General features: G+C 41.7%; 1 protein-coding gene across 1 annotated transcript in view; it reads left to right on the top strand.

The window, feature by feature from the left end:
- Positions 1–20,820, top strand: part of LOC142143632 (uncharacterized) — a 32,355-nt gene extending 11,535 nt beyond the window's left edge. The window contains exons 6-11 of the mRNA XM_075201616.1: positions 1,182–1,321; positions 1,665–1,769; positions 3,759–3,894; positions 13,780–13,886; positions 17,241–17,356; positions 20,730–20,820. Coding sequence (XP_075057717.1) covers positions 1,182–1,321; positions 1,665–1,769; positions 3,759–3,894; positions 13,780–13,886; positions 17,241–17,356; positions 20,730–20,738 — 613 coding nt within the window. The 3' untranslated portion in view covers positions 20,739–20,820. The remainder of the gene's footprint in view (positions 1–1,181; positions 1,322–1,664; positions 1,770–3,758; positions 3,895–13,779; positions 13,887–17,240; positions 17,357–20,729) is intronic.
- The last annotated feature ends 6,317 nt before the right edge of the window (positions 20,821–27,137 follow it).

The following is a 27,137-nucleotide window of genomic DNA, read 5'->3' as shown; positions in this document are numbered from 1 at the left end:
AATATCATTTTGAAAGGGTTATTATTACTTGATAATTGTGTTTTAAGAACAAGTCCTATCTTGTATCTTTGCCCATTTAGACACTGAAAGGAAAAAAATATTATTGAAACCAGAAGAAATGTAACTAGGAACATATGTTCAGTATTTAGTTTAGTATGTACACATCTCCACACCATGCAGACTCAATTTTTAAAAAAAATTAAGTAAATGGATGGCAAATATTTAGGCCAATCCCTTTTTTTGTCATTATACATCCAGTATTCACATTGCTGTGCTATCCACTTCAATGTAGCCATGAATACTAGAGAGGTTGTACTATGTAGTTGTCCATGCATACAGAATAAAGACAAATACTGAGAACTACACCCCCTACTGCACAATCATATTGTCAAGCACATTGCACAGATGATTGCAACTTGCATTAATTCTAGATTCCATTCCTAGCTCCATTGTACAAACCCCATTGTTGGCTGCATTGCATAGATCCATTGCCCTTATTAAAAATAATCTTGCATTTTTTTTACACCCTGCTCCCCTGAGCACAGAGAGAGACCCCTGCACTCCAAAATAGCACTTGTATACCTGCAGTAACTCCATGTGTTTGGCCAACTGGATTATCAGAGCGAATAGCTTTAAAACTGGGAAGCGGCTACAGTGTTATCAGTGAAGTAACAGGGGTGGTAATTGGAACACTGTAGGACAGACATAGGCAGCGATATAGACTTCAGGGGCCTTCAAATGAGCTGCACCTCACCATTAATCTCAGTAATAAGTTGAAACAAAACATTTAAGCAAAGAAAGAGACACCTAGCTGTAATAACATAGCATGCAGTTTGAACAAGTTTTATAAGCTATAACACACAAATCCGACAATAAAGCGGGAAGGAGCTGGATACTCAGGTGAAGGCTTCGAGGGCCACCTGTTGTCCATCACTGTAGGGTGTCAGGAAAGAGAAGAGGGCTAACCCTTGAAAATACTTTGATGAAAATTGTATAAAACTGTACTGATGGCCAACATTTCTTACTAACACATGATCCATGAAAATAGAAGCGTCAACAGGAAACAGGGTCAGGTGACTGAAAATATGGGCTCCAAACCCATGGGTAGGAAGAATGCTGTGGAATACTGCAGGAGCGATGACTTCTACTGTCTGCCTTCTACTCACTATTTTCTCTTGCAGTGAACTGTACCTTACTGGAAACTACTTGCAGTGCTCTGGGTCAGTGGATCTTATTGCAGCGATTGCAGAGCATGCCAAGGGACTGGCCACAGAACGGTCAGCTGAGGAGGCGACAAGCCTGGCCCATCAGATTCTAGAAGGTACATGGGAAGTTTCTTTTCCTGTGCTCTCAGTGAAGCATGCAGTAATAATGACATGTCACTTTTTTGAGTTAGCCATGTAATGACAGTGCTAGGCTACAGATGCTAAAATTGTATGGGGTAAGCTCACATAACCAAATTAGTTTATGCAGTAGTGGGCTAGCTACTTTATGGACACGCTGCTGCTTTCTTCGGAAATGTTGATAAATTAAATTTTGCAGGTAAATAGTACATCTTACTGTTGCAATGTGCAGGTCAAATGACAAAAGAAAAAACAGAAACATTTTCACAATTCACTAAATTGTAAATCTAATGTTACTTTTGTTCTGGTTTCCTTGGGCAGCACAAGTTGGTGTTCACACAGCGGTCTCAGGGCAGCCAGAAACGATGGAAGGATCTGCAATATCCCCTGTCAAGAGTGCTGAGAAGAGAAGCAGCAAGAAAAAAGGTGTGTTTATGCTCTGTCTAGGGTCATCTTAGAAGAAAAATGTAAAAGTTCATAGCAGACAGCACTTTAAAGTGTCATTTTTACTCTTCACAATCTCATTTCCATTGCTCTAGTTCTGTACTCTGTGTCCTAGGTTCCACACTCTGTTTCTCTAGTCCTGAACTCCGTTTCCTTAGTTCCACACTCTGTTGCTCTGGTTCTGCACTCTGTGTAGTTAGTTCCACACTCTGTTGCTCTAGTTCTGAATTCTGTGTCCTTAGTTCCACACTCTGTTGCTCTAGTTCAGCACTCTGTGACCTTAGTTCCACACTCTGTTGCTCTAGTTCTGAATTCTGTGTCCTTAGTTCCACACTCTGTTGCTCTAGTTCTGTACTCTGTGTCCTAAGTTCCACACTCTGTTGCTCTAGTTCTGAATTCTGTGTCCTTAGTTCCACACTCTGTTGCTCTAGTTCAGCACTCTGTGACCTTAGTTCCACACTCTGTTGCTCTAGTTCTGAATTCTGTGTCCTTAGTTCCACACTCTGTTGCTCTAGTTCTGTACTCTGTGTCCTAAGTTCCACACTCTGTTGCTCTAGTTCTGAACTCTGTGTCCTAAGTTCCACACTCTGTTGCTTTAGTTCTGAACTCTGTGTCCTTAGTTCCACACTCTGTTGCTCTAGTTCTGAACTCTGTGTCCTTAGTTCCACACTCTGTTTCTCTAGTTCCGTACTTTGTGTCCTAGGTTCCACACTCTGTTTCTCTAGTCCTGAACTCCGTTTCCTTAGTTCCACACTCTGTTGCTCTGGTTCTGCACTCTGTGTCCTTAGTTCCATACACTGTTGCTCTAGTTCAGCACTCTGTGACCTTAGTTCCACACTCTGTTGCTCTAGTTCTGAATTCTGTGTCCTTAGTTCCACACTCTGTTGCTCTAGTTCAGCACTCTGTGACCTTAGTTCCACACTCTGTTGCTCTAGTTCTGAATTCTGTGTCCTTAGTTCCACACTCTGTTGCTCTAGTTCTGTACTCTGTGTCCTAAGTTCCACACTCTGTTGCTCTAGTTCTGAACTCTGTGTCCTAAGTTCCACACTCTGTTGCTTTAGTTCTGAACTCTGTGTCCTTAGTTCCACACTCTGTTGCTCTAGTTCTGAACTCTGTGTCCTTAGTTCCACACTCTGTTTCTCTAGTTCTGTACTTTGTGTCCTGGGTTCCACACTCTGTTGCTCTAGTTCTGTACTCTGTGTCCTAAGTTCCACACTCTGTTGCTCTAGTCCTGAACTCCATGTCCTTAGTTCCACACTCTGTTGCTCTAGTTCTGAACTCTGTGTCCATAGTTCCACACTCTGTTGCTCTAGTTCTGAACTCTGTGTCCATAGTTCCACACTCTGTTGCTCTAGTTCTGCACTCTCTACCTCTAGTTTTATAACATGTGCCTCTAGTGCAGTGGTCAGGGAACAGGGGTAAATTACCCCAAATGGGGTAAAAAATAAAATTCCTGGGGGTAATGCTGCCGATTCACATGCTGTCAGTTGGATTGTAGACCCCTTTAAATGTGAAATTGCTGTAGTACTAGAAGAGCCTCAAGGGTTGGCAGAGGCACTTCTTGAGCTTCGATGCAATAATGAAGCACGTTTTGCATTTGAAAACAAAGCAGATCTGTCATATTTTTGGATGTCAACAGCTCCCGATCATCAGCACACCCTGAGCACCCATAAAAACTACCCTTTTGTGGGGAAAGGTCCCTTGTCACCTGCTAACCAGAGAACAACTAAATAAATGGTTGCTTATATTGGACGCAATACAAAGTGCATGAGTGTGTCCAGCCCACATTTAGCTATGAATACCCTGATCTGTCCAGATTGTACCACCATTTAGCACCCTTTGTAGTCAACTTGTTTTGCAAGTCTATGCTCGCGCAAAAACAGCAAAAGTTTTACGGAGACACAGTTTTCCATGCATGTAGTTTTTTACTTAAATGATAGTGTCAGCCATTTATAACAAACATCTTCTCAGGAAGAAAGAAAAAGAATAAACCTGCATTACTTCCGGGGCCTTGGGTGAGAAAGCTATATCTGGCGGATAATGGGATTGATGCCAGGGGGAAGGAACGAGAGATTGGCGTGCTGGAATTCTCTCAGTTACTGAGTAGGTAAGTACTTTGCATAGCCAGAGGAATATTAAGAGACACTGTAAATTAATAATGTGTGCCCCCTTTTGCAGAAAGGCTACATAAAAATACTTGACTACATTAACAGCCAAAGTTAAGTTTTCATTCATATAATGTAAATATAGTAAAAGTTTCAGAAGGTTATCAGAATGGAAGTCCCGAGCATAGCGTGAGATATTTTCCTATACATAGCATACTTACTTGCTTCTGTATCCGGCGCCACGGAATCTGTGGCACCTTAAAAGTAAATAAATAATTAAATTTAAATATATATATATATATATGTATGTATGTGTGTGTGTGTGTGTGTGCAGGGGAGGGCTGGCGAGTTTAGCCCCTGGGACAAGACTCGACTCAGTAGCCTATTAGGAACATCTTGAAGGAAAATAAAATGCAGGTGGCCCATAGGGATGTGCACCGGCGACTTTTGAGGTCTCGTGTTTTGTGTTTTGGATCCGGATTTTCGTTATTTTTGAGGTTCGGATTTGTCTCGCAAAACACTTGACGAAAGGTCTCGGTTCGGATTTAAGGTATTGGATTCGGATTTTTTTTGAAAAAAACATAAAAAGTTTAAAAATCAAGTTTTTGGGCTTATTTTCACTCCTAGGCTATTATTAACCTCAATAACATTCAATAACAAGCATTTCCACTAATTTACAGTGTATTCTGAACACCTCACAATATAGTTATTAGTCCAAAACGTTGCAACAAGGTATCTTTCTGGACTGCGTAGAGGAGTGGGTCACCACAATATATATTAAAAACCCTGAACTTTTATGATTCGCACCAATAATTGTACCTGGACTGCGTAGAGGAGTGGGTCACCACAATATCTTAAAAACCCTGAACTTTTATGATTCGCACCAATAATTGTACCTGGACTGCGTAGAGGAGTGGGTCACCACAATATCTTAAAAACCCTGAACTTTTATGATTCGCACCAATAATTGTACCTGGACTGCGTAGAGGAGTGGGTCACCACAATATCTTAAAAACCCTGAACTTTTATGATTCGCACCAATAATTGTACCTGGACTGCGTAGAGGAGTGGGTCACCACAATATCTTAAAAACCCTGAACTTTTATGATTCGCACCAATAAATGTACCTGGACTGCGTAGAGGAGTGGGTCACCACAATATATATTAAAAACCCTGAACTTTTATGATTCGCACCAATAAATGTACCTGGACTGCGTAGAGGAGTGGGTCACCACAATATATATTAAAAACCCTGAACTTTTATGAATCGCACCAATAAATGTACCTGGACTGCGTAGAGGAGTGGGTCACCACAATATATATTAAAAACCCTGAACTTTTATGATTCGCACCAATAAATGTACCTGGACTGCGTAGAGGAGTGGGTCACCACAATATCTATTAAAAACCCTGAACTTTTATGATTCGCACCAATAAATGTACCTGGACTGCGTAGAGGAGTGGGTCACCACAATATATATTAAAAACCCTGAACTTTTATGATTCGCACCAATAAATGTATCTGGACTGCGTAGAGGAGTGGGCACTGGGCACCACAATAAAATATATAAAAAACCTTCAACAGATCTGCATTACACTACACATACGGCTGCTCCTCCATCCTCTCCATCATATACATGTTGGAGTTTTAGCGTGTGACAACCTCTTGTTTTTGATAATGTCAGTGCATTTGGAATATTTTTCAATTTGCCCCACACCACTGAATGTACTTTATCTATGATACGCAATACGCATCTATCTATCTTGACTGCGTAGTGTGGTGGCCCCGGTACACAATTTGGTACCGAGGCCACAATATAATTTAAAAACCCTCCACGTGTCGGAATTCCACCAAACAAGTATCTGGACTGCATAGTGGGGTGGCCCCGGTACCCAATTTGATACCGGGGCCACAATACCTCCTCCAAACATGCTCCAGACAATTCGTCATTGACAGACCCCAGACAGACAGGGTCGTAGTGTTATTGTTTGACTTTGTAAACCCAAAAAAATGTCCCTGTTGCACTTGCACATAGTCGTGCAATGAAGACTGACTTTTTCATTTAAAGGCACGATCTTTAAAGTGTCAGAAAGAGAGAGAAGACACAGGAGAGGAGAGTTGTAGCTGGGGACCTGGGGTGGAAGCTCCCAGGCTCCCCCAGCATTGCCTGGAAGTCTGAGCGTGGTGACTGAGCCAGGGCAAGGAATGTGTGCCCTGGATGAGGGGGAGAACTCCATGCCACTATAGTGAACCCAAGAGAGAGGGGGACACTGCACATGGAAGAGGCCCTGGAGTGAGGGCTGCTACAAGAGGCATGGTAGCTGTAGTGTCAGATCCTGAGGCTGAGAGTACACAGAGTGACGTGTCAGAGCACAGGAGACATTATCCCTGCAGAGGAGGTATGAGCTGCAGTTGAGAGGTCTGTTGTTGAAATAGGACATGCACACTTTAACAAACCAATCATTTCAGCGACAGGGCCTACCAAACAACTTTGACTGAAATGATTGGTTTGTTTGGGCCCCCACACCAAAAAAGCTATTCATCTCTCCCTGTACAGACTAAACAGGCTCTACTGAGGCAAGATGTCGTCCTCATCCTCAACCTCTGATTCCTCTCCCCCTACAGTGTGTACTTCCTCCTCATCACACATTATCAATTCGTCCCCGCTGGACTCCACAACCACAGGTCCCTCTGTAGTATCTGGAGGGCAGTGCTGTACTTCATTGAGGAATTGATTATTCATTTTTATAAACATCATTTTTTCAACGTTGTGAGGAAGCAACCTCCTTCGCCGCTCACTGACCAGGTTCCCCGCTGCACTAAAAACTCTTTCCGAGTACACACTGGAGGGGGGACAACTCAGGTAAAATAGAGCCAGTTTGTACAGGGGCTTCCAAACTGCCTTTTTTTCCTGCCAGTAACAATATGGACTGTCTGACATGTCTACTTGGATGGTGTCAGCAAAGTAATCATCCACAATTTTTTCTATTGTCACAGCATCCAATGCAGCGAGAGTAGACATGTCTGCAATGGTTGGCAGGTCCTTCAGTCCGGACCAGATGTTATCAGCATCCCCGCCAGTGCCTCTTTTGGGAAAACTGAGCTTTTTCCTCGCAGCCATAGATGTGGAAGAAAATGAGGGTGGAGCTGTTGGCATGTCACGGTCCTCTTCAGAGGACAATCTCCTGACCAGCAGGTCTTTGCACCGCTGTAGATTTGTGTCCGCCGGAAACAGAGACACAACATACGCTTTAAACCGAGGATCGAGCACGGTGGCCAGAATGTATTCCTCTGACTTTAAAAGAGTGACCACCCTCGGATCCTGGCAAAGCGTACGAAGGGCTACATCCACAAGAGCTACATGCTTGATGTAATCGCAATGGCTTACCAGCTCCTCCCTCACTTTCTCCAGCTGCTTCTGCAACAGCCTGATCAGGGGAATGACCTGACTCAAGCTGGCAGTGTCGGAACTGACTTCTCGTGTGGCAAGTTCAAATGGCTGCAGAACCTTGCACAACACGGAAATCAGTCTCCACTGCGCTTGACTCAGGCGCATCCCCACTCCTTTGCCTATGTCGTAGGTGGCTGTGTAGGCCTGAATGGCCTTTTGCTGCTCCTCCATCCTCTGCAGCATATAGAGGGTGGAGTTCCAGCGCGTCACAACCTCTTGTTTGAGGTGATGGCAGGGCAGGTTCAAGCTTTTTTGATGTGCCTCTAGTCTGCGGTAGGCACTGGCTGAATGCCGAAAGTGTCCAGCAATTTTGCGGGCCACCGCAAGCATCTCCTGCACACCCCTGTCACTCTTGAGGTAATGCTGCACCACCAAATTAATGGTGTGGGCAAAACATGGGACGTGCTGGAAATTGCCCATATTTAATGCCCGCACAATGTTACTGGCATTGTCTGACACCACAAATCCCCATGAGAGTCTAAGTGGGGTAAGCCACTGGGAGATAATTTCCCTCATTTTCTCTAATATGTTGTCAGCGTTGTGCCTCTTATTAAAGCCTGTAATGCACAATGTTGCCTGCCTTTGCATGAGCAGCCATTTTGTAGATGCTGCTACTGATGCAGCTGTTGCTGTTGCTGCGGAAGGGGATGCATCTACCCAGTGGGCTGTCACAGTCATATAGTCCTTCGTTTGCCCAGAACCACTTGTCCACATGTCCGTGGTTAAGTGGACAGTGGGTACAACCGCATTTTTAAGAGCACTGAGGACACTTGATCGTACTTCTCTGTACATTTTTGGTATCGCCTGCCTAGTGAAGTGGAATCTCGAGGGGATTTGGTACCGGGGACACAATACCTCCATCAACCCTCTAAATCCCACTCCACTGATGGCGGACACCGGGCGCACGTCTAACACCAACATTGCAGTTACAGCCGCAGTTATACGCTTTGCAATAGGGTGACTACTATCGTATTTGGTGGTCATGGCAAACGACTGTTGGACGGTCAATTGTTTGGTGAAAGACTTAGCGGTCTTACGACTTCCCCTCTGGGAAGATGACCGACTAACAGCAGCAACAGCAGCAGTGGCAGTAGTAGGCGTACCGCTGCAGGATTCCTCGGATGAATCCCGTATTGAGGAGGACTCAGTCTGGCTGCTGACTTGGGCTGCAGGACTGAATCTGATGGAGATTGTGGAGGAAGTTGACGAGGAGGGTGTTGCTGGTGTGTATCCAACTGGACCACGGGATTTAGGTGTCCCTGTACCGATGAGGGTCCTAGCCCCAGTTCCTGAACTAACCACTGAACTATGAAGGTTATTCAGGTGACGTATAAGGGAGGATGTTCCTAGGTGGGCAAGATCCTTACCCCTGCTTATTTGAGCTTTACATAAGCTACATATTGCCATACATTGGTTGTCTGGATTTGGATAAAAATAACTCCAGACCGAAGAGGTGCATTTTTTGGTCTTCTGACCAGGCATGACGATGGGCTTTTTCATCCCATGGACATCAGCTGTTTCCCCCCCTGGTGCCTCATTTACAATAACCACATCACCATCCTCATCATCAAGTTCCTCCACAGCGCCAGCTACATCATCAATAGCCTCCTCCCAAGCCACCTCTTCCCGTACAGTGATGGGAAGGTCAGGCTTGACAACCACCAACACCCTTGGACTCGCCTTGGGGATTTGTGATAATTTCTCTTTAGAAGGCAGAGTTGTTTGCTGTTTTGTTGCTGACAGCATAACTCTCTTCAATTTTTTGTAGGGGGGGGGAGGAGGAGGAGGGCTAAGATCCGTGGGTGAAGCTGAACCACTAGTCATGAACACGGGCCAGGGCCTAAGCCGTTCCTTGCCACTCCGTGTCGTAAATGGCATATTGGCAACTTTACGTTTCTCCTCAGATGATTTTAAGTTTCTCTTTTTGCTACTTTTTCTTAACTTGGGCTTTTTGGATTTTACATGCCCGGTACTACGAGATTGGGCATCGGGCTTGGAAGACGACGTTGATGGCATTTCATCGTCTATGTCATGACTAGTGGCAGCAGCTTCAGCATTAGGAGGAAGTGGGTCTTGATCTTTCCCTACTTTATCCTCCAAATTTTTGGTCTCCATTATATGTAGCACAAGATACTGCAGAATGTGTGAACTTGGTAATATTGCAGTACCAATGGACTTATACTGCTGGATTGGTTTTGCAAATTTGGTTATAATTATTATATATTTTTTTTTTTTTTAATTTTTTTTTTTTTTTTACTTTTTTTTTATTTTTAAAAAACTTGGGAATAGTGGGGAAATAACTATGCCCTTAGAAGCACAGAGCACAGGACACAGCACCACTGGACTGAACAGGACACGGCACAGGACCCAGCAGCACTACGGAACTCAGCAGGACAGAGCACAGGACACAGCACCACTGGACTGATACTGCAGAATGTGTGAACTTGGTAATATTGCAGTACCAATGGACTTATAATGCTGGATTGGTTTTGCAAATTTGGTTATAATTATTATATTTATTTATTTTTTTTAATTTTTTATTTTTTTTTACTTTTTTTTTATTTTTAAAAAACTTGGGAATAGTGGGGAAATAACTATGCCCTTAGAAGCACAGAGCACAGGACACAGCACCACTGGACTGAACAGGACACGGCACAGGACCCAGCAGCACTACGGAACTCAGCAGGACAGAGCACAGGACACAGCACCACTGGACTGATACTGCAGAATGTGTAAACTTTGTAATATTGCAGTACCACTGGACTTTTACTGCTGAATGTGTGAACTTGGTAATATTGCAGTACCAATGGGCTTATACTGCAGGATTGGTTGTGAAAATTTTGTGGTAATTAAAAAATATTAAAGTAGTTTTTGGTATTTTTTAAAAAAACTTTTTTTTATTTTTTTAAACACAGGGGAATATTGGGGAAATAACTATGCCCTTAGAAGCACAGAGCACAGGACACAGCACCACTGGACTGAACAGGACACAGCACAGGACCCAGCAGCACCACTGACCTCAGAAGGACAGAGCACAGCACACAGCACCACTGGACTGATACTGCAGAACACAGCACAGCACAGCACAGCACAGCACAGCACAGCACAGCACTAAACAGCACAGCACAGCACAGCACTAAACAGCACAGAACTAAACAGCACAGAACTAAACAGCACAGAACTAAACAGCACAGAGGACCACCTAACACACCCTCCCTCTACCCTGATCAATGCCCGAGTGAAGATGGCGGCGACTAGCGGGGAATTTATAGGATCCGAGTATCGCGAGATCCGACAACGGGATTATGAGTCAGAGCCTCAGTTTCACTTTTGAATTTGGCGCCAATACCCGGATCTGTCTCGGATCCGACTCGGATCCGCAACGTTCGGGTGGGCTCGGATTTCAGAAATCCGAGTGCGCTCATCCCTAGTGGCCCAGTGCCCCAGCACAAGGTAGCCCACTGTGTGATCGGCCCAGGGGGCAGATGCCCCCCGGCCCAGCCTGTCTCTGTGTGTGTGCATATGGGTTTTAAGGTCTTAATTTAAGATTTTGACAGACCAATAAATCCTCTAATAACATTTGTATGTTTTCATTTATAAACCATTTGGGCACACTCTGATATATATAACTTTAGTGGGAAATGTGTTATTTTGAAATCCTTTCCATTTCTTATAACTGATGGTCTTTGGTAGGCAATGTAGGTTTTAATGGATCCATAAAAGCACAAACAGTAAAACCTTATTATTATTATTGTTGTTGTTGTTATTATTATTACTTTTTTATTTAAAAGTGTACTCCCTTTTAGGGAGCAGAGAGGGGGTCCCTGGAGGATTAAAGCTGCACTGCCGGCTCTTACCCAAACTTTGCCATCTGGCCTGGCCTTGCAGAGTTCCGTCCCTGGCTCACATGGAAGTGTAGACTTTAAATGCCTGATTTCTAGGGCTCTATGTGTGAAAGATTTCTCAGATCACTGTAGAGGTTAAAATTTAAAGATCATTACAGTCAGCTAAACTGAGAGTGGAGTCAGTGGACTCAGGCAGAATTGAGAAAAGTGTCGTCAGTAGCCTTTTACATAATTCTACATAATTAATTTACTTAATAGTTACGCCTGCTAGATCGGAGCTTCTCCAGTTCTTTTACCATCTTATTTTAAGGCAGTTGTGTGCACAATAATAAACAGGAATATGGACCCCACGAGGATTGGGACTGAAGCTGTGTGAAAATCTTACATATTGTAACTTCTGTATGGACCCTTTTCAGTGCATCATTCAAGGACCTCAACTGTTCAAGGTAGCATTATAACAGATTGTAGCATTATAACAGATGGCCTTTTCAGAGCTGATTCCAATAGTAGATCCATAACTCCAGCCTCTTCTATTTGCTGAAGAAAGAGGGCTGGCAAACACATATCTATTAGTTATCTACTGGGAGCTTCCTGAATCCCTCATACTAATGCTATAAAGGATTGAATGGGTTGACCATGACCATTAGTCATTCCCCCAGTTGTTCCTGGAAGCTCTGCACCAGATTTATAAAAAGGCCTTAGTGGGAGTCCTCAAAACTCATAAGAACCGTTGCGATTCCAATACAGCTTCCTAAATATTGGTGACAGAACGAGCATGAACTAGAAGAATATACAAAAGCTCAATCACTGTGGTTCATATCCATCATAACAGAGGTGAGATACCTAAAACCATTCCTACAGGGACTGTACTATCTTTACACTTTCTTGCTGGCCTGGTATTTGCTGTATTACACATGGAAGAGTATCTATCACTTGCTTTTTTATCCTATGGTCAAGACAATACGTTTGACAGGGTCCAGGGACCATAATCCATAGCACATGCCCTATGCAGTGTTTAATAAAAATCAACTAGTTTTATGAAGAGTAGTAGCCCTTTGGCATAGTGCCAGTCCTGTGCTTATTGCTGAAGAGGCTTCATTAGTACTAGTAATCTTTATGGACCTATGTCACAGATGTGCTCTTTATTCCCTAATACCAGACTTTGTACTGGTTCATGACTGGCAAAGGATTTAGAATGTTAAATCCTTTTCTTGAGTCAGTTGTTACTTGCTAGGGTAGACTCTCTTTCTTTCACTCTTTATTATATCTTGTGGGAGGCTAATTCCCTCTGAGGTCTGAGTCACCACGATCCCAGACAACTGAAGTGACCTAGAAGCTTGTCCTAGACTGTGGTAGGGTCTCATGGAATTGTATTGTTTTCCCTAAAGCTTTGGTGTTTAACCAGCTGTTTGCTCACGCACAATCAAAATATATTGTGTCTTGTACTTTTGAGAGCTGTCGGAGTTTACCTAGTAATATTGCAATGTCCTGCAGACTGTTATTTTTCTTTCCCTGAGAAACAAGGTCACTTACAATACAGTATAACTGGTTCTGAGTTAGGGAGTATACAGGGACAGCTTGTTTCTTATAGGTATAAGAATCAGAGGACTGCTACACATGTGCATCATTTAATATTGTGAAATTGTCAAACAGATGCCCTTGAATAGAATTGATAAAATAAAAGAAGACCTATTTGCTCCTGACCCCATAGAAGCTATGGACTTATTTCTTTCTCATTCCTCAGCACACAATTATCCCTGATCCAGTGATTGTCATTCTGCAAGTATCATCCTGTGGCCACGCCAGTACTAGATACCTTCACTTTAGCGGGACAACTGAAGAGTCACAGTGAGGCTACTAAATGGCAAAAAGCCTGTCCTTAAATACTCATCCAGCTCTAAAAGGAATAAAATTAGCGGGAGGCATTAAAGGACAATAAAAGTATGTTAAGTGTTGATAAAAACAACAGTATATGAATTTAAACATGCCCGGTGTAAATATGGATCTATTCTGATGATATAAAATAAAATGGGCTGGTTGGTCTTAATCTTGGGGCAACATTCTGGGTTTCACAAGCGTTATTAATATTAGTGATTATCAGCTAGAAAAAATAATTTTCAGAGTTTTATAAGATTCTAAATTGATGCACATTAAATAGGCCCTCCTCCCAGAATATAGTATAATGTGCACGGCGATTCATTCCATCTGTAATCAAGGAGCACATTGTGGTTACTATGCAGTAAGGCAGCTATCTGATGCCGCCACGAACATAACCTGCATGTGAGATCTACTGTATGTTGGGTTACTATGCAGAGGCTATTGCATGGTACACATAATGTCTCTCCCCTGTTATCTTTTATAAGATGCTGAAGTCCTGCACCAAGAGCAGTATATATTTTTATTTACATAATTGCCATTCGCACTATATTTGTAAATGTGATATTTGGACAGAGAACCGCTTTAACGACCTGAGATGTATTACAGACACATCTAGCTGAGAAGAGAGAGGCATGTGTAACAGTGGTTTTAGTTATTATTAGAGGAATAAAGAGGTTGCACTGTGTAAAATAAGTTTTTGTTGTTTTTCTAGCCTCATCCGCTACTCGGAGCAGCTTTCTGAACTGGATATAGATGACAACTGCCTGGGAGAACTGCCAGCCACCGACATCCTGGAGGCCTTGACAGACAGAAATCAAGGTGCTGTATACACTGTAAAAAAAGACTTGTGCACAAGCTGGCAGAGATCAGGGGAGATGTTGCCTATAGCAACCAATCAAATTCTAGCTGTCATTTTGTAGAATGTACTAAATAAATGATAACTAGAATCTGATTGGTTGCTTTTTCAAACCTGCAGTTTAGTAAATTTCCCGCCAGGTTTCTTCCTATGCCATACTTTAAATGGAGAGCATCTTGCCCCTTACAGTTGCACAATCAGTGGAGAAGTGCATTTCTAAACCCAATTTGCCCAAAGTAAGAAATAGCTTCAAACACCCAATAGTAAATGCAGTCATTTGACTTTCCTGAATTCTGATATTTATTTAAAATAAATGTTGAGAGTTTTCACTTATGGTTGTGCTACACAAAGAATAAAAACTATTCTGTGGTAGTTGTATGGGAATGTATTAAGCAGTATGCTGTCACCATGCCAGCCTGTTTATAAGATTAGAAAGTGTTTACACAGTTAGGTTTACAAGAATACCATTCTGTTACTGTGCTTGATTGTTTATAATACATTATTTCAGAATGTCTGCAAAGATGATAAAGTATAAAGGATAACATAGAATTACCAGAATGGATGTCTTTATAAGGTCACAGAACTTATTGGAGACTGACCTGCAATAACGTCTAATATTCTGCACTAATGGTAGTATGACTTCCAGCTGACTATAACATGTGTATTATTGAGCATTAGTATATGACAGCCCCCAGCTGCGGTCACAGAGCATCTCCCTAGACAATACAATACAATCACATTTCGTAATTCATCAGATGCTTCTTCTGAATTCTCATTTCATTTTCTTTGCTAAATGAAACCTGTTGTGAGGGCAGATGTCATCAGATCAGTCATCCTGGTGCCATTATCATCCCTATTTATAAACAAACATAAAAAGTATATATAGTATATATGAGTGCTGTATAGTATAAGATATAACTACTGATGACAGGATGATCATGAACTAGAAGATTATACAAAAGCTCAATCACTGTGATTCATATCCATCATAACAGAGGTGAGATACCTACAACTATTCCTACACAGACTGTACTATCTTCACACTTTCTTTCTGGCCTGGTAATTGCTGTATTACTCATGTAAGAGTACCTATCACTTGCTTTTTTATCTTACGGTCAAGACAATACGTTTGACAGGGTGGATGACCATAATCCATAGCACATGGCTCTGCAGTGTTTAATAAAAATCAACTAGTTTTATGAAGAGTAGTAGCCCTTTGTCATAGTGCCAGTCCTGTGCTTATTGTGGAAGAGGTTTCATTAGTACTAGTAGCCTTTATGGACATATGTCACAGATGTGCTCTTTATTCCCTAATACCAGACACTGTACTGGTTCATGACTGGCAAAGGACTTAGGGCCTGATTCATTAAGGAAAGTTAAGTAGAAAATTGAGTTAATAGTCTCCTGGACAAAACCATGTTACAATGCAAGGGGTGCAAATTAGTTTTCTATTTTGTACATAAGTTAAATACTTTTTCATGTAACATACAAATACTTGATAGATTATTTTTACACTGAAATTTAAAGTTGATATTTGTGTACTACATGAACAAAAGCAGACAGTATTTAACTTATGTGCAAAATAGCAAACTGATTTGCACCCCTTGCATTGTAACATGGTTTTATCCAGGAGACTATTAACTTGATTTTTTACTTAACTTTCCTTAATGAGTCAAGCACTTTTAAATCCTCTTAATTCAGTTGTTACTTTCTAAGGTAGACTCTCTTTCTTTCACTCTTTTTTATATCCTGTAGGAGGCTAATTCCTTTTAATGTCTGAGGCTACTTGTTCTCTGTAGAACTCCAAGATCCCAGACAACTGAAGTGAGCTAGAAGCTTGTCTTGGGCTGTGATAGTCATTCTGTGCAATTTCATCCCTTTTTATAAAAAACGAGCGCTCAAAAAATATTACCGTTTATACGGTAATATTGCGTGAGAAAAGCGTTAATACGGTAGTTTACTCGCGGAATTTCGGCGAGCTGAAATTCCGCGAGTAATTACCGTATTAACGCTAAGATTTTTTGAGCGCTCGTTTTTTTCCGTTAACGCTAACAATTGAATACCCCCCAAAAAGTATATATGGGTGTTATATAGTATAAAAGACAATATTATCATTTTAATTACTATTAGAGCTGCAAGAAAGTACAGAACACCAATTAAAGTAATTTTTTCAATTAATGCCCTACAGAAGAAATACAATAATGTCAGTGTAGCCTCACAAATAGCAGCATAGTTACACCTCACTGGTACCCTCTGTGTCTCTCTCACACACCTGAGCAACAATCATATGTGATTTATATATAACCAATTTGCAAAATTAACAAAATTCACCATGGAAAGAAATGTAGGAGGGCACTGCAATCTATGGAGATATTTTATACATATATACTGTATGTGTGTGTGTGTATATATATATATATATATATATATATATATATATATATTGTGAGAAGGTACACCATTCACAGGGATCAGACACAGGTATTCTGAACCTTTTAGCTGTTTGTTAGCAGCTGTCAGGACGGTAAAACAGCTCCAATATTGGTACAACAGTCATATTCGGTAACAGTACACGCCACCTACATCTGGCTAGACATTACTTCCCTGTCTGCTCGCCGGCCACTTACTGGCATGGGTGGTGCCACCCACACATACAGACTGTGTCTATATCCTCCAGCCTAAGCACTACAACAAAATCAAAACAATCACACCCATGTGGAACACGTGTGTTTGTGTGTGTGTATGTGTTTGTGCAAGCTCAAAGAGTAACCTAGGAAAAACTTAACTATATATATATATATATATATATATATATATATATATATATATATATATATATATATACACATATACATATTCCAGATTGGCCCCGTACCAGATTGCAGATAGTAAATTGCACATCTTTATGATATTTCACTGGAATCCAGAACTGGCCTCCGATTGGATTTCACACTGGGGCTCAAATGGAAATAGCAACACAATAGTGTAGTACATTCATAACAAGTGCGTTGTTTCATAAAAAATAATAAAATTTAATAGACATGGCACATTCCAAAAAGACAAATAAATTGCCCGTACATTGAATAAAATATAAGCAGGCTTATATGTGATAGAAAGTTCCAAAATAGTCCAAGCATAGACCGAAAATGGGATAGAGAATCCTTCTCCACTGCTGGCTGGAACACACAGAGAAGAACACTGCCTCCTTGACGCGTTTCGTCCACAATAGACTTTTGATAAAGTTATGCCATTTACGATGGCACATTGCAGGCTTAGATGCCTATCTGTTCTCATCGGACATATTATCCTGTCCCCAGGAAAGTTACCACGCTTGAAAGTAAAAATCACAGCCCAGATTTCACCAGTTACGTTTAAAGCCATTTTAAAACAGAGTGGAAAACTGAAGGTCTCGAAAAAGAAGAGAAAAAAGAAGGTAAACTGTTTTTATTATTTGTTATAATTCAATGGAGGTCATTTATGAAATAAAAGAAAATGTAGCACAGTAGCATCTGTTCTTACATATTGGGCTGTCAGAGTTCTAGTGTGACTTGTCTTGTTTAGAATAAACATCACCTTAAAGCACTGTCTACTGTTTCTGAACCAACTCATTCATTTTACCTTCTGCCCTTTTCTCCCAAAGTACTGCTCTTTTAGCCACAATCTAATATAACATAGTTATTATACAGTTGTTATAACAATCGCAGCGGTGTCTATACAGTGGTAATACCTCCTCTTATATTTAAGGAACCATGGAGGTAGGTGGTGGTACAATTAAGGAAATATGAAGGTTGTGTTGACCATAGCCACCAGTTTTTGTGGTCCTGCCAAAGATATCATTTTGACAGGCAAATCCTTATGGTGCAAAATAGGGTGTCCAGGATACAAGAGCAGTCACGTCCTTTCACAGAAAATTGTTGAAGAACTTTGCACTACGCCATCGCATTGTAAATAACCCCAATGTTTATCTGCACGTCTTTCCAGATAAATTCCTATGACTATATTGTGAGTTCTAGGGAGTTGCCCAATAACAATTTGAACTGAACACAAGTTGATTTGTTGCAATTGAGCTTCTCTAGAGAAAAGAGAAAACGATTAATTTTCCCAAAGTTGATAATTGCATATTTCCAACATAACTCAGAGTACTTGTTTAATCCCTCTGAGCGATACACTGCAGAACAGTTTGTGCCCAATGAGGGACCTTAAACGTATTACAGCATACTCCAGGACTGAGGGGTGGACATCTGGCCGACCCACTCATATCATCTATCTTATATCCATGTATCTATCTATATACGGAATATAAGGATCCACAGGGCTGCCATTACAAATCTTGATGCACTCTATCTGTATTCCTCTCCCCTCATTCCGGTGATTAAAATACATTGTTTAGTTTGTAAAGCAATCTGGTGGCTAGTGCAAGGCAGAACCTCCAGTGTCTTGATTAGTGTAAGGCAGGGCTTCCAACCTAGGGGCAGACCCCCAATCTTATGGGTAGTGTAAGACAGGATCTCCAATTTGGTAGTTACTGTATGGCAGAACTACCAGAACTTTTATGGTTAGTTTATGGTAGGTTGTCCAATCTGGTGACTAGTTTATAGCATGGATTTCAATCTGGTGGCTAGTGTATAGCATGGATTTCCATCTAGTGGCTAGTGTATAGCAGGGATTTCAATCTGGTGACTAGTGTATAGCATGGATTTCAATCTGGTGACTAGTGTATAGCATGGATTTCAATCTGGTGGCTAGTGTATAGCAGGGATTTCAATCTGGTGGCTAGTGTATAGCAGGGATTTCAATCTGGTGGCTAGTGTATAGCAGGGATTTCAATCTGGTGACTAGTGTATAGCATGGATTTCAATATGGTGGCTAGTGTATAGCAGGGATTTAAATCTGGTGGCTAGTGTATAGCAGGGATTTAAATCTGGTGGCTAGTGTATAGCAGGGATTTCAATCTGGTGGCTAGTGTATAGCAGGGATTTCAATCTGGTGACTAGTGTATAGCATGGATTTCAATATGGTGGCTAGTGTATAGCATGGATTTCAATATGGTGGCTAGTGTATAGCAGGGATTTAAATCTGGTGGCTAGTGTATAGCAGGGATTTAAATCTGGTGTCTTGTGTATGGCAGTGTTAGTTTTTTTTCTGCTTTGTTGTCTCAGAATCCATTCCAGATTTTGCTGAATGTCAGAGTTGTAGTGTTTCTGTTGCTGAGCAACCATTGTCGCTCTGCTTTCTGAGCTGCTAATGGGGTTTCCACATTGCAGCTGATTTATAAAACAAACAAAGTGGAGGAAGCGCAGTATAGGCGAAGTAGATATTACACAATCAACACATAACATGTACAAATGAATAAATGTTTATAGCCCTTATTGTGATCAATGAAGGGTAGCATCAAAGGCATAGAAGGTCAGAAGCCGTTGGGGCAGGTTGAGACTTACCCTAACGCTGTCCCTAAAGTCTTGAAGCGATCCGCTGTAGATTTAAACTATGAGATTCCAACGCGTGGTATTTTCCAATGGTGGAACGCACGTGGACCACAAACCGGAAGTGGATGGGTCGTGGCCATTTTCAGAAAGCGCTTACTATATATATTATCACTTCTCACTACCTAGCAGCAATCAACACTTTCTGCCCAAATGATTTCTACCAAGCAGCTGATTGGCCAGAACCTTGCTGGGGTTAGGTTTACCTAGGCCAGTTCCTGTATCTTTGTTCTATATAGATTGGTATATATTCTGCTGCTGGATTCACTGTGTTTGACCTTGGCTATGTTTACTAAACCTTTCTGTTGGATCTCTGGCTGCCCTTGAACTCTCTGCCTGTTTATTGAGCTCATGTATCTCTCGATCTCTGATCCGGCTTGCCAGTTGACAATCCTTTTTTGTGTTCTGTTGTCTTGTTTTGTCTATGTGCTGCTCCATAGGTACAAGTATCCCTGACTCTACCTTACTCATGGCTGTTAACAACTATACACTACTGGGATCAAGTCCAGAGGGCATCCAAGTACCAGTGGACAGTGTGGTTCCAGAAAATGCAGCTGCTAATGCTGAAAAACACCCTGCACCATAGGTTCTGTATAGGGGTTATTAGTCCCTGATTGTGGGCTCATAACAGGCAGGACCTCCAACCTGGTAGTTAGTCTTAAAGCAGATCTCCAATCTGATTGCTAGTGTATGGCAGGACCTCCATTCTTGTGGCTACTGTATGGCTTGACCTTCACACTGGTGGCTAGTATGTGGCAGGTCCTCCAATCTGAAAGCTGGGACTTCAATTTTGTGGCTACTGTATGGCTTGACCTTCACACTGGTGGTTAGTATGTGGCAGGTCCTCCAATCCGAAAGCTGGGACTTCAATTTGGTGGCTACTGTATGGCAGCACCAACCCCTCCCCTGCTCTTCCCCAATGTACTCTGTACTCTGTTTGCCAACGGCTGCCACGTACTTGTTATTCATAGGGGAGATGCACGCGCTGATTTATAAATAGTGTCAAACAGGATACTGTCTGGATAAATCTACAAATATCACTTATAAAGTGATTCTCTAGTGATAGAAATGGCTGCAGCAAATCATCAGCTGTAAAATAGTATTTCTACAATAGAGCAGGGGATTCTGTGCCTTGTAACAACACATAACACTAGACACTAGTGTATGTGACTAATCAGACTATAACTATAACTACCAGGGTAGTCTGGTGACCATGAGAGGTGCAATTCAACAACGCCTAGAGAAATGCAGATTGGTAGACAGTAAGGAGAAATATTCCTCATTTGATGCTGTAATGTTTATTATATATCATGTTATCCACAGAAACACTGAGTAACTGCTTGGAGTGGGAAATCTGGAATTCTACATTTTATAACTATCAAGGATTGAAAGATTGCAAAACCTGGAGATACAGGAATATTTGTGATACAACGGTCAGAGATGGACTCACCAGTACAAGGATGTATGAAGTCACACTGAATAACAATCTATACTCACTGCACTACAGTTGTTGAATAACTGAATTTGGAGCCATGATGAAATAATATTGTGTATGTTTCCTATTAAAATGCTAAAATATTAAAACCTTACAGACTAATTTCACTGCAGGGGGCACCTGCATGCTGCAGAACCACACAGTTTCCCCAGTTGGATCACTACATGAAGAATGTACTGTATGCTATAATGGTAATAGATCAGTGATGCACAACAGACAGCCCTCGGAGCCTTCAGCTGCGGCCCCCAGCTTCTTCCTTCTTTATGGTCAAATTTGTTTATTATAGCTTGTAACACTTGTTTAAAATGCCCACTGATATGTTATTACAGATAGGAGTCTCTTCCTTTGATTAAATGTATCGTTTTATCTAACTACTGAGATGAACGGTAAGGTGTGGCCCTTTTGAAGGTTATCTGTTCACACCATGGGGCCCCTGAAGTGTATCAGGTTGCCCAACACTGGAATAGATCATTAGTTCCTATGTGAAATAGTAAATTGGAATAAATATGATGGACAAAAATAAATTCATTTAGAAGGGATATCGCTTGATTCCCAAGCGAGCCAGACATGTTTCACTACAGCTTTGCGGGCAACTTGGAGCAACTTGCCTACAAGTCCGACATACTTAGCGTAATTGCTTTGTTTAATCTCCTCCTTCAGTTTCTCAAGATGCTTTTCCAAAAGTCTTATTAAGGGAATAACTTGACTCAGGCTCGCAGTGTCTGAACTCACTTCACAGGTGACTACTTCGAATAGTTTCAGCACCTTGCATAACACGGAAAGTATTCTCTGCTGCGCTTGACTAAAATAAATACCCCCTCCTTCCCCAATGTCATGGCTTGTGGAGTAAGCGTGGATGGCTTTTCATTGTTCCTCCATCTGCAGAAGCATATACAGGGTGGAATTCCACCTTGTCACCACCTCTTGCCAGGGGCGGATCTAGACAATTGCTTTACCCGGGGCGATTTTAGGGGGGGTGATTTAGGCCACGCCCCCTTTCTGATTTCTAAGGCTGCCGGCGGCTGCACACTATGTGCAGGTCTGCTCGGCAGTGACAGTGTGCTGCCCCGCTGCTCTGATTGTGTTTAAAACCCAATCAGAGCAGCTGGGCAGCACACTGTCACTGCTGAACGGACCTGCACAGTGTGCAGCTGTCGGCAGCAAGCCCCTGCTTTCTCTTGTAGCTGCTGCAATCTCCTACACGCTGCTGCCGAATGCCTGAAATGTCTAGATATTTTACAGGCCACAGACAGCATCTCCTGCACGTCCCTGTCATTTTTTAAAAAGCTCTGCACCACCAAGTTTATTGTGTGAGCAAAACAGGTAATGTGATGGAATTCACCCAGCTGTAATGCTCTCACAATATTGGTGGCGTTATCAGAAATGACATATCCTGAGGAGAGTCCAAGCGGGATAAGTCATGTTGCAATAACATCCCTTAGTTTTTGTAACAGATTGTCAGCTGTATGCCTCTTAGTGAAGCCGATGATACACAGAATAGCCTGCCTCTGACAAATGTGACGTACTTAGGTACATGCCGCTGCTGTACCTGCTGGTGAAGGCGAATTACCAACCCAGTGGGCTGTTACAGTAATATAAGCTTGTCCACATATCTGTGGTTAAGTGTACAGTGGGTAGAATGGCATTTTGTAGCCTAATAATTCAATTTTTACGAACCTTCTGGTAGAGGTGAGGAATAGCTTTTCTACTGAAATGGTGTCATGATGGAAATTGGTAACGGGGACACAAGACCTCAAGTAATTATCTAAAACCAGCTGCATTATTAGTGGATATTGGATGCATATCTAATACTAGCATAGTCGCCATGGCGTCTGATCTGCTTTGCGACTGGGTGACTGCTTTCATACTTGCTTCCTCTTGCAAAGGATTGTTTAACAGTCGATTGTTGTAAGCTACTAGTAGTCTTCTTCTTGGTCTGCTTCTGGGATGAAGATTCACCCCCAGTAGCAGCAGCAGCAGGAGCAGTGGGACTAACGATAAAGAATTCTTCTGAGGAATCCAGGATAGTGGAGTCATCTAGCCTTAGCAACGTGGATGCAGGACTAACTCCGGTCGCTACTGAGGATATTGATGAGGACGGTGTTGTGGGTGTAGATTACAGGCGTCGGGATGTAGGTGAGAGAAGGGCCCTAGCTGATGATGGACTGCTTGTTGTTATTTTTTTAGCATAAGTTTCTGATTTTCCCAACACCTTGCCATGAACTCGCTTAAAATGCCGCAACATGGATGAGGTTCCTAGATGGTTAAGGTCCCTACCTCTACTGACTGTGGCTTTACAAACACTACAAATGGCTATACAACTGTTGTCAGGATTTGGGTAAAAATAATTCCACACATAAGAGGTGGATTTTTTGGTCTTATGTCCAGGCATGACAATGACCTTCTTCTTTTCATATGCCAGAACTGCTTTCACTGGGGCAGGGCTTACACAAACAACATCATCCTCATCAACATCATCATTAGTGCCCTCATCAGCTACACAAATCTCCCCCTCATCCTGTTGCCATTCCAAAATGGCATCCTCAATTTGTGCATCTCCGGCTACACTTGGGCTGTTCATGCACACATCTGCAGAAATGCTGAAAGGGGCCTTCTTTATGGGTACACTATCAGACAGGTCAGGATTACACATAGCACTCGTGGATAGACTCTCCTCAGGGATTTGTGTCAATTCTGAATCTGAACATACATTTCCCTCTAATGCCTTACTGTTTTCTTTCAGCTCGGCTTTTACATGTAAAAGCATTTGGACACCACTTTTGGAGTCCGAATGACAAGGTCTTGCTTGGTCATGGCTGACCTTACAAGAAGATGCCTCAGTGACAGTTGCAGAACTATCACTCATAGATAGTAACAAACTTACCTCCATTCATGATCTCTTCCTCCCAAACAACCTAAACCTTCTAGCAATAACAGAAACATGGCTCACACAATCAGACACTGCCTCGCCTGCAGCCCTTTCACATGGTGGTCTCCAATTCACCCACACCCCCAGACTACTTCTCTCCCACAGTGCATATTCACAGTTCTACCAAGTGTCCCATCACTCACATTCATATCTTTTGAAGTACATACTGTTAGGATTTTTAACTTATTCTCTATGCGTGTTGCTGTCATCTCTAGCCCCCCTGGTCCACACCAACAATTTCTTGAACACTTCTCTGCATGGCTCCCTCACTTCTTATCTACTGATATCCCCACCATCATCATGGATGATTTCAACATCCCTATTTCTAATCCACGTTCCAATGCTGCTTCCAAACTACTCTCTCTAACCTCCTCACTTGACCTCTCCCAGTGGATTGAATCCGCTACTCATCAGGATGGCCACTGTCTTGATATTGTTTTCTCTAGACTATGCTCAGTTTCTAAATTTTATTAACACACCCTTCCCCCTCTTGGATCATCACCTTATCAGCTACTCACTCACCCCCACTGCTCTAACCTCTCTACTGTCTAACTCTACCAAGCCTCCTCACACCCGCAGAAATCTGAATTCTATTAATCTTCAACAATTTTCCACCTCTCTCCAACACCTTCTCTCCCCTATCTCTACATTCTCATCCCCTGAGATGGCAGTACCCCATTTTCACCAAACCTTAGAAACGGCCCTCAAAACCAAAGATACATTTAAATCTAATAATAGTATGAATTGTAATATTTAGAATCAGAACAGTTGTAAATGATTCTGAGGACCCCTTTGAGAGCTGACTTCAATGGTTTAGGAACAGCTGGGGGATTCAGGGATACAAAGTCCCAGTTGTAAAGTGCTGTAGGGCGTTATATAAATAAATGTTAATAACAATGATAAATTAGTAACACTGCTCATCTGTAGATGGCATTGGGACTCAGTAGTAACAGAACAGCTACCAGAGAAATAGGTTACCTATTAATTTATAGTATTGGATACCTCCCAACCTGCTTCCTTTTCCCACTTATTTTCCAATTACAAAATCTGGATGACGTGGTTTATGGTTAGTAAATTGTTTTAACTCGAATTAGTTAATTCGGCCCAAAAATATGCACTAAGAAATTGAGCAGAAAAAGCAGAAATGGACTTCTAGGTGTACAGTCATGGCCAAAAGTTTGGAGAAAGACACAAGTATTGGTTTTTTCAAAGTTTGCTACTTTAGTGTTTTAAGACCTTTATGTCAGATGTTGCTACAGTATACTGAAGTAAAATTACAAGCATTTCATAAGTTTCAAAGGCTTTTATTGACAATTAAGTTTATGCAAAGAGTCAATATTTGCAGTGTTGAGATGTTTCAGATGTTAAAAATAGCGGGTGATCAGTCCCGCTATTGATAGGAGGTAGTGACAGATAGCAAGCGTGAAACACACTTCCGGTTTTGGCTCCCAGGTGTGATGTCACATCCGGAAGATTCTATTGGCCAATAGATTGGTGTAAGGAGGAGGCCCAACGCGTTTTGTCTAGTAGACTTTTTCAAGGGAGATGGTTCCAAAAGTGATGGATATTTATTTATACGGCTCTCAGTAGTTTACTTGTCATTGATTGGCTGGCCGTGTTATCGGTCTTTAAGTTCCTTAAAATGTGCTGAAGCATTCTGTGCAGCAAACCCGCTCTACACATATTCTTAGGAGACCGTCGTACGGAAATGGTAACATGGATTCATATGATATTTTAAGCATACATTTCTTGGTGAAATTAAATGCATAGGTAGTGGTTTGATGTATACATTATTGGCACAAACATAATCAAGAATGGTATATATATTTTGTGAATATCTGTTGAATGATTGAAAAATGAACAAATGAAATAAAATTAACATATATACATATGCATACATTTACCCACATTCAACAAGGATTGCAGGTTATCCATTCAAGTACACAATAATATTGTGTACAGGGAAACGGTGGTGAACCAAGATGGATGCACATTTAGGTGCACAGTGTAAGCTGACTGGTTTCCTATGTATAGCAGGACCTTGTGAGTATTTCATTTTATGTCCTGATATACTGGAGTATAGTGACATCCCTATTGTTGTCATACTGTATCGGTGATTACTCCTGTAACCCCCCAACCAATGAGACCAGAACAGATAAATCAGAGGGAAAGGCAAGTTCCTACTGCACTGGGTGTTCTCGGGTAGTCTCCTATCCCGTTACTTACCTAGCTCCACCTTGCTTGGCTTCCAAGTTCGGATGAATCCATGTTACCATTTCCGTACCACGGTCTCCTAAGAATATGTGTAGAGCGGGTTTGCTGCACAGAATGCTTCAGCACATTTTAAGGAACCATCACTCTTGGAACCATCTCCCTTGAAAAAGTCTACTAGACGAAACGCGTTGGCCCTCCTCCTTACACCAATCTATTGGCAAATAGAATCTTCCGGATGTGACATCACACCCGGGAGCCAGAACCGGAAGCATGTTTCACGCTTGTTATCTGTCACTACCTCCTATCAATAGCGGAACTGATCACCCGCTATTTTTAACATCTGAACACTAACAGCCCCTTGGTATCACGCAGCGAGACATTTTGGGACCGGACAATTAACAGATTATTGCTCCGCAAAAACGCAAGTATCGATATCACCTCCATGTGGAATTAGTCGGACACATGTACTGTCATTTCCCTCAGCTGTATAACTGAAAGAACTCTCTACAGATTATAACATTGGGACTGCTCCATATACGTATATTTCATTTATGATTATCTATGACAATCAATTTATGCATTTACAGTGATATTTTTTAAAACCCTTGTCACTATCTGGTCCATCAGCGGTTGTTGAGCCAGATTCTTTCAACAAGCATATACATGTCAGGATTACATGTATATCCATCAGTGAAATTTTAATATTTTAATATTTTATTGTGCAATTTTTTAAGTATCATAGGATGTGTTTATTTTTACATGTTTAATTTCACCTGTTTATTTACCATATATAGGGAATTGCAATAAATTTTGTTACATATAATCAGTCTTGATCTACTTATACCTATTAGACCCATTATATACAGCTCAATATTTTAGAAACATTTAGTCATTGAGCGCATAAGGTTTTTTTTATTGTTCAGTTTATTACTAGGGAGGGATCCCTAGTCCTGATTGCAGCTCCTGCACCATCAGGAGGTGAGCGCACAGTCTTCATTTTCTCTAGCAATATTTGCAGTGTTGACCCTTCTTTTTGAAGACCTCTGCAATTCACTTTGGCATGCTGTCAATCAACTTCTGGGCCACATACTGA

This window comes from Mixophyes fleayi, chromosome 3, assembly GCF_038048845.1.
Source record: "Mixophyes fleayi isolate aMixFle1 chromosome 3, aMixFle1.hap1, whole genome shotgun sequence".
Lineage (NCBI taxonomy): Eukaryota > Metazoa > Chordata > Amphibia > Anura > Limnodynastidae > Mixophyes > Mixophyes fleayi.
This window is presented reverse-complemented; position numbering and strand designations above follow the sequence as displayed.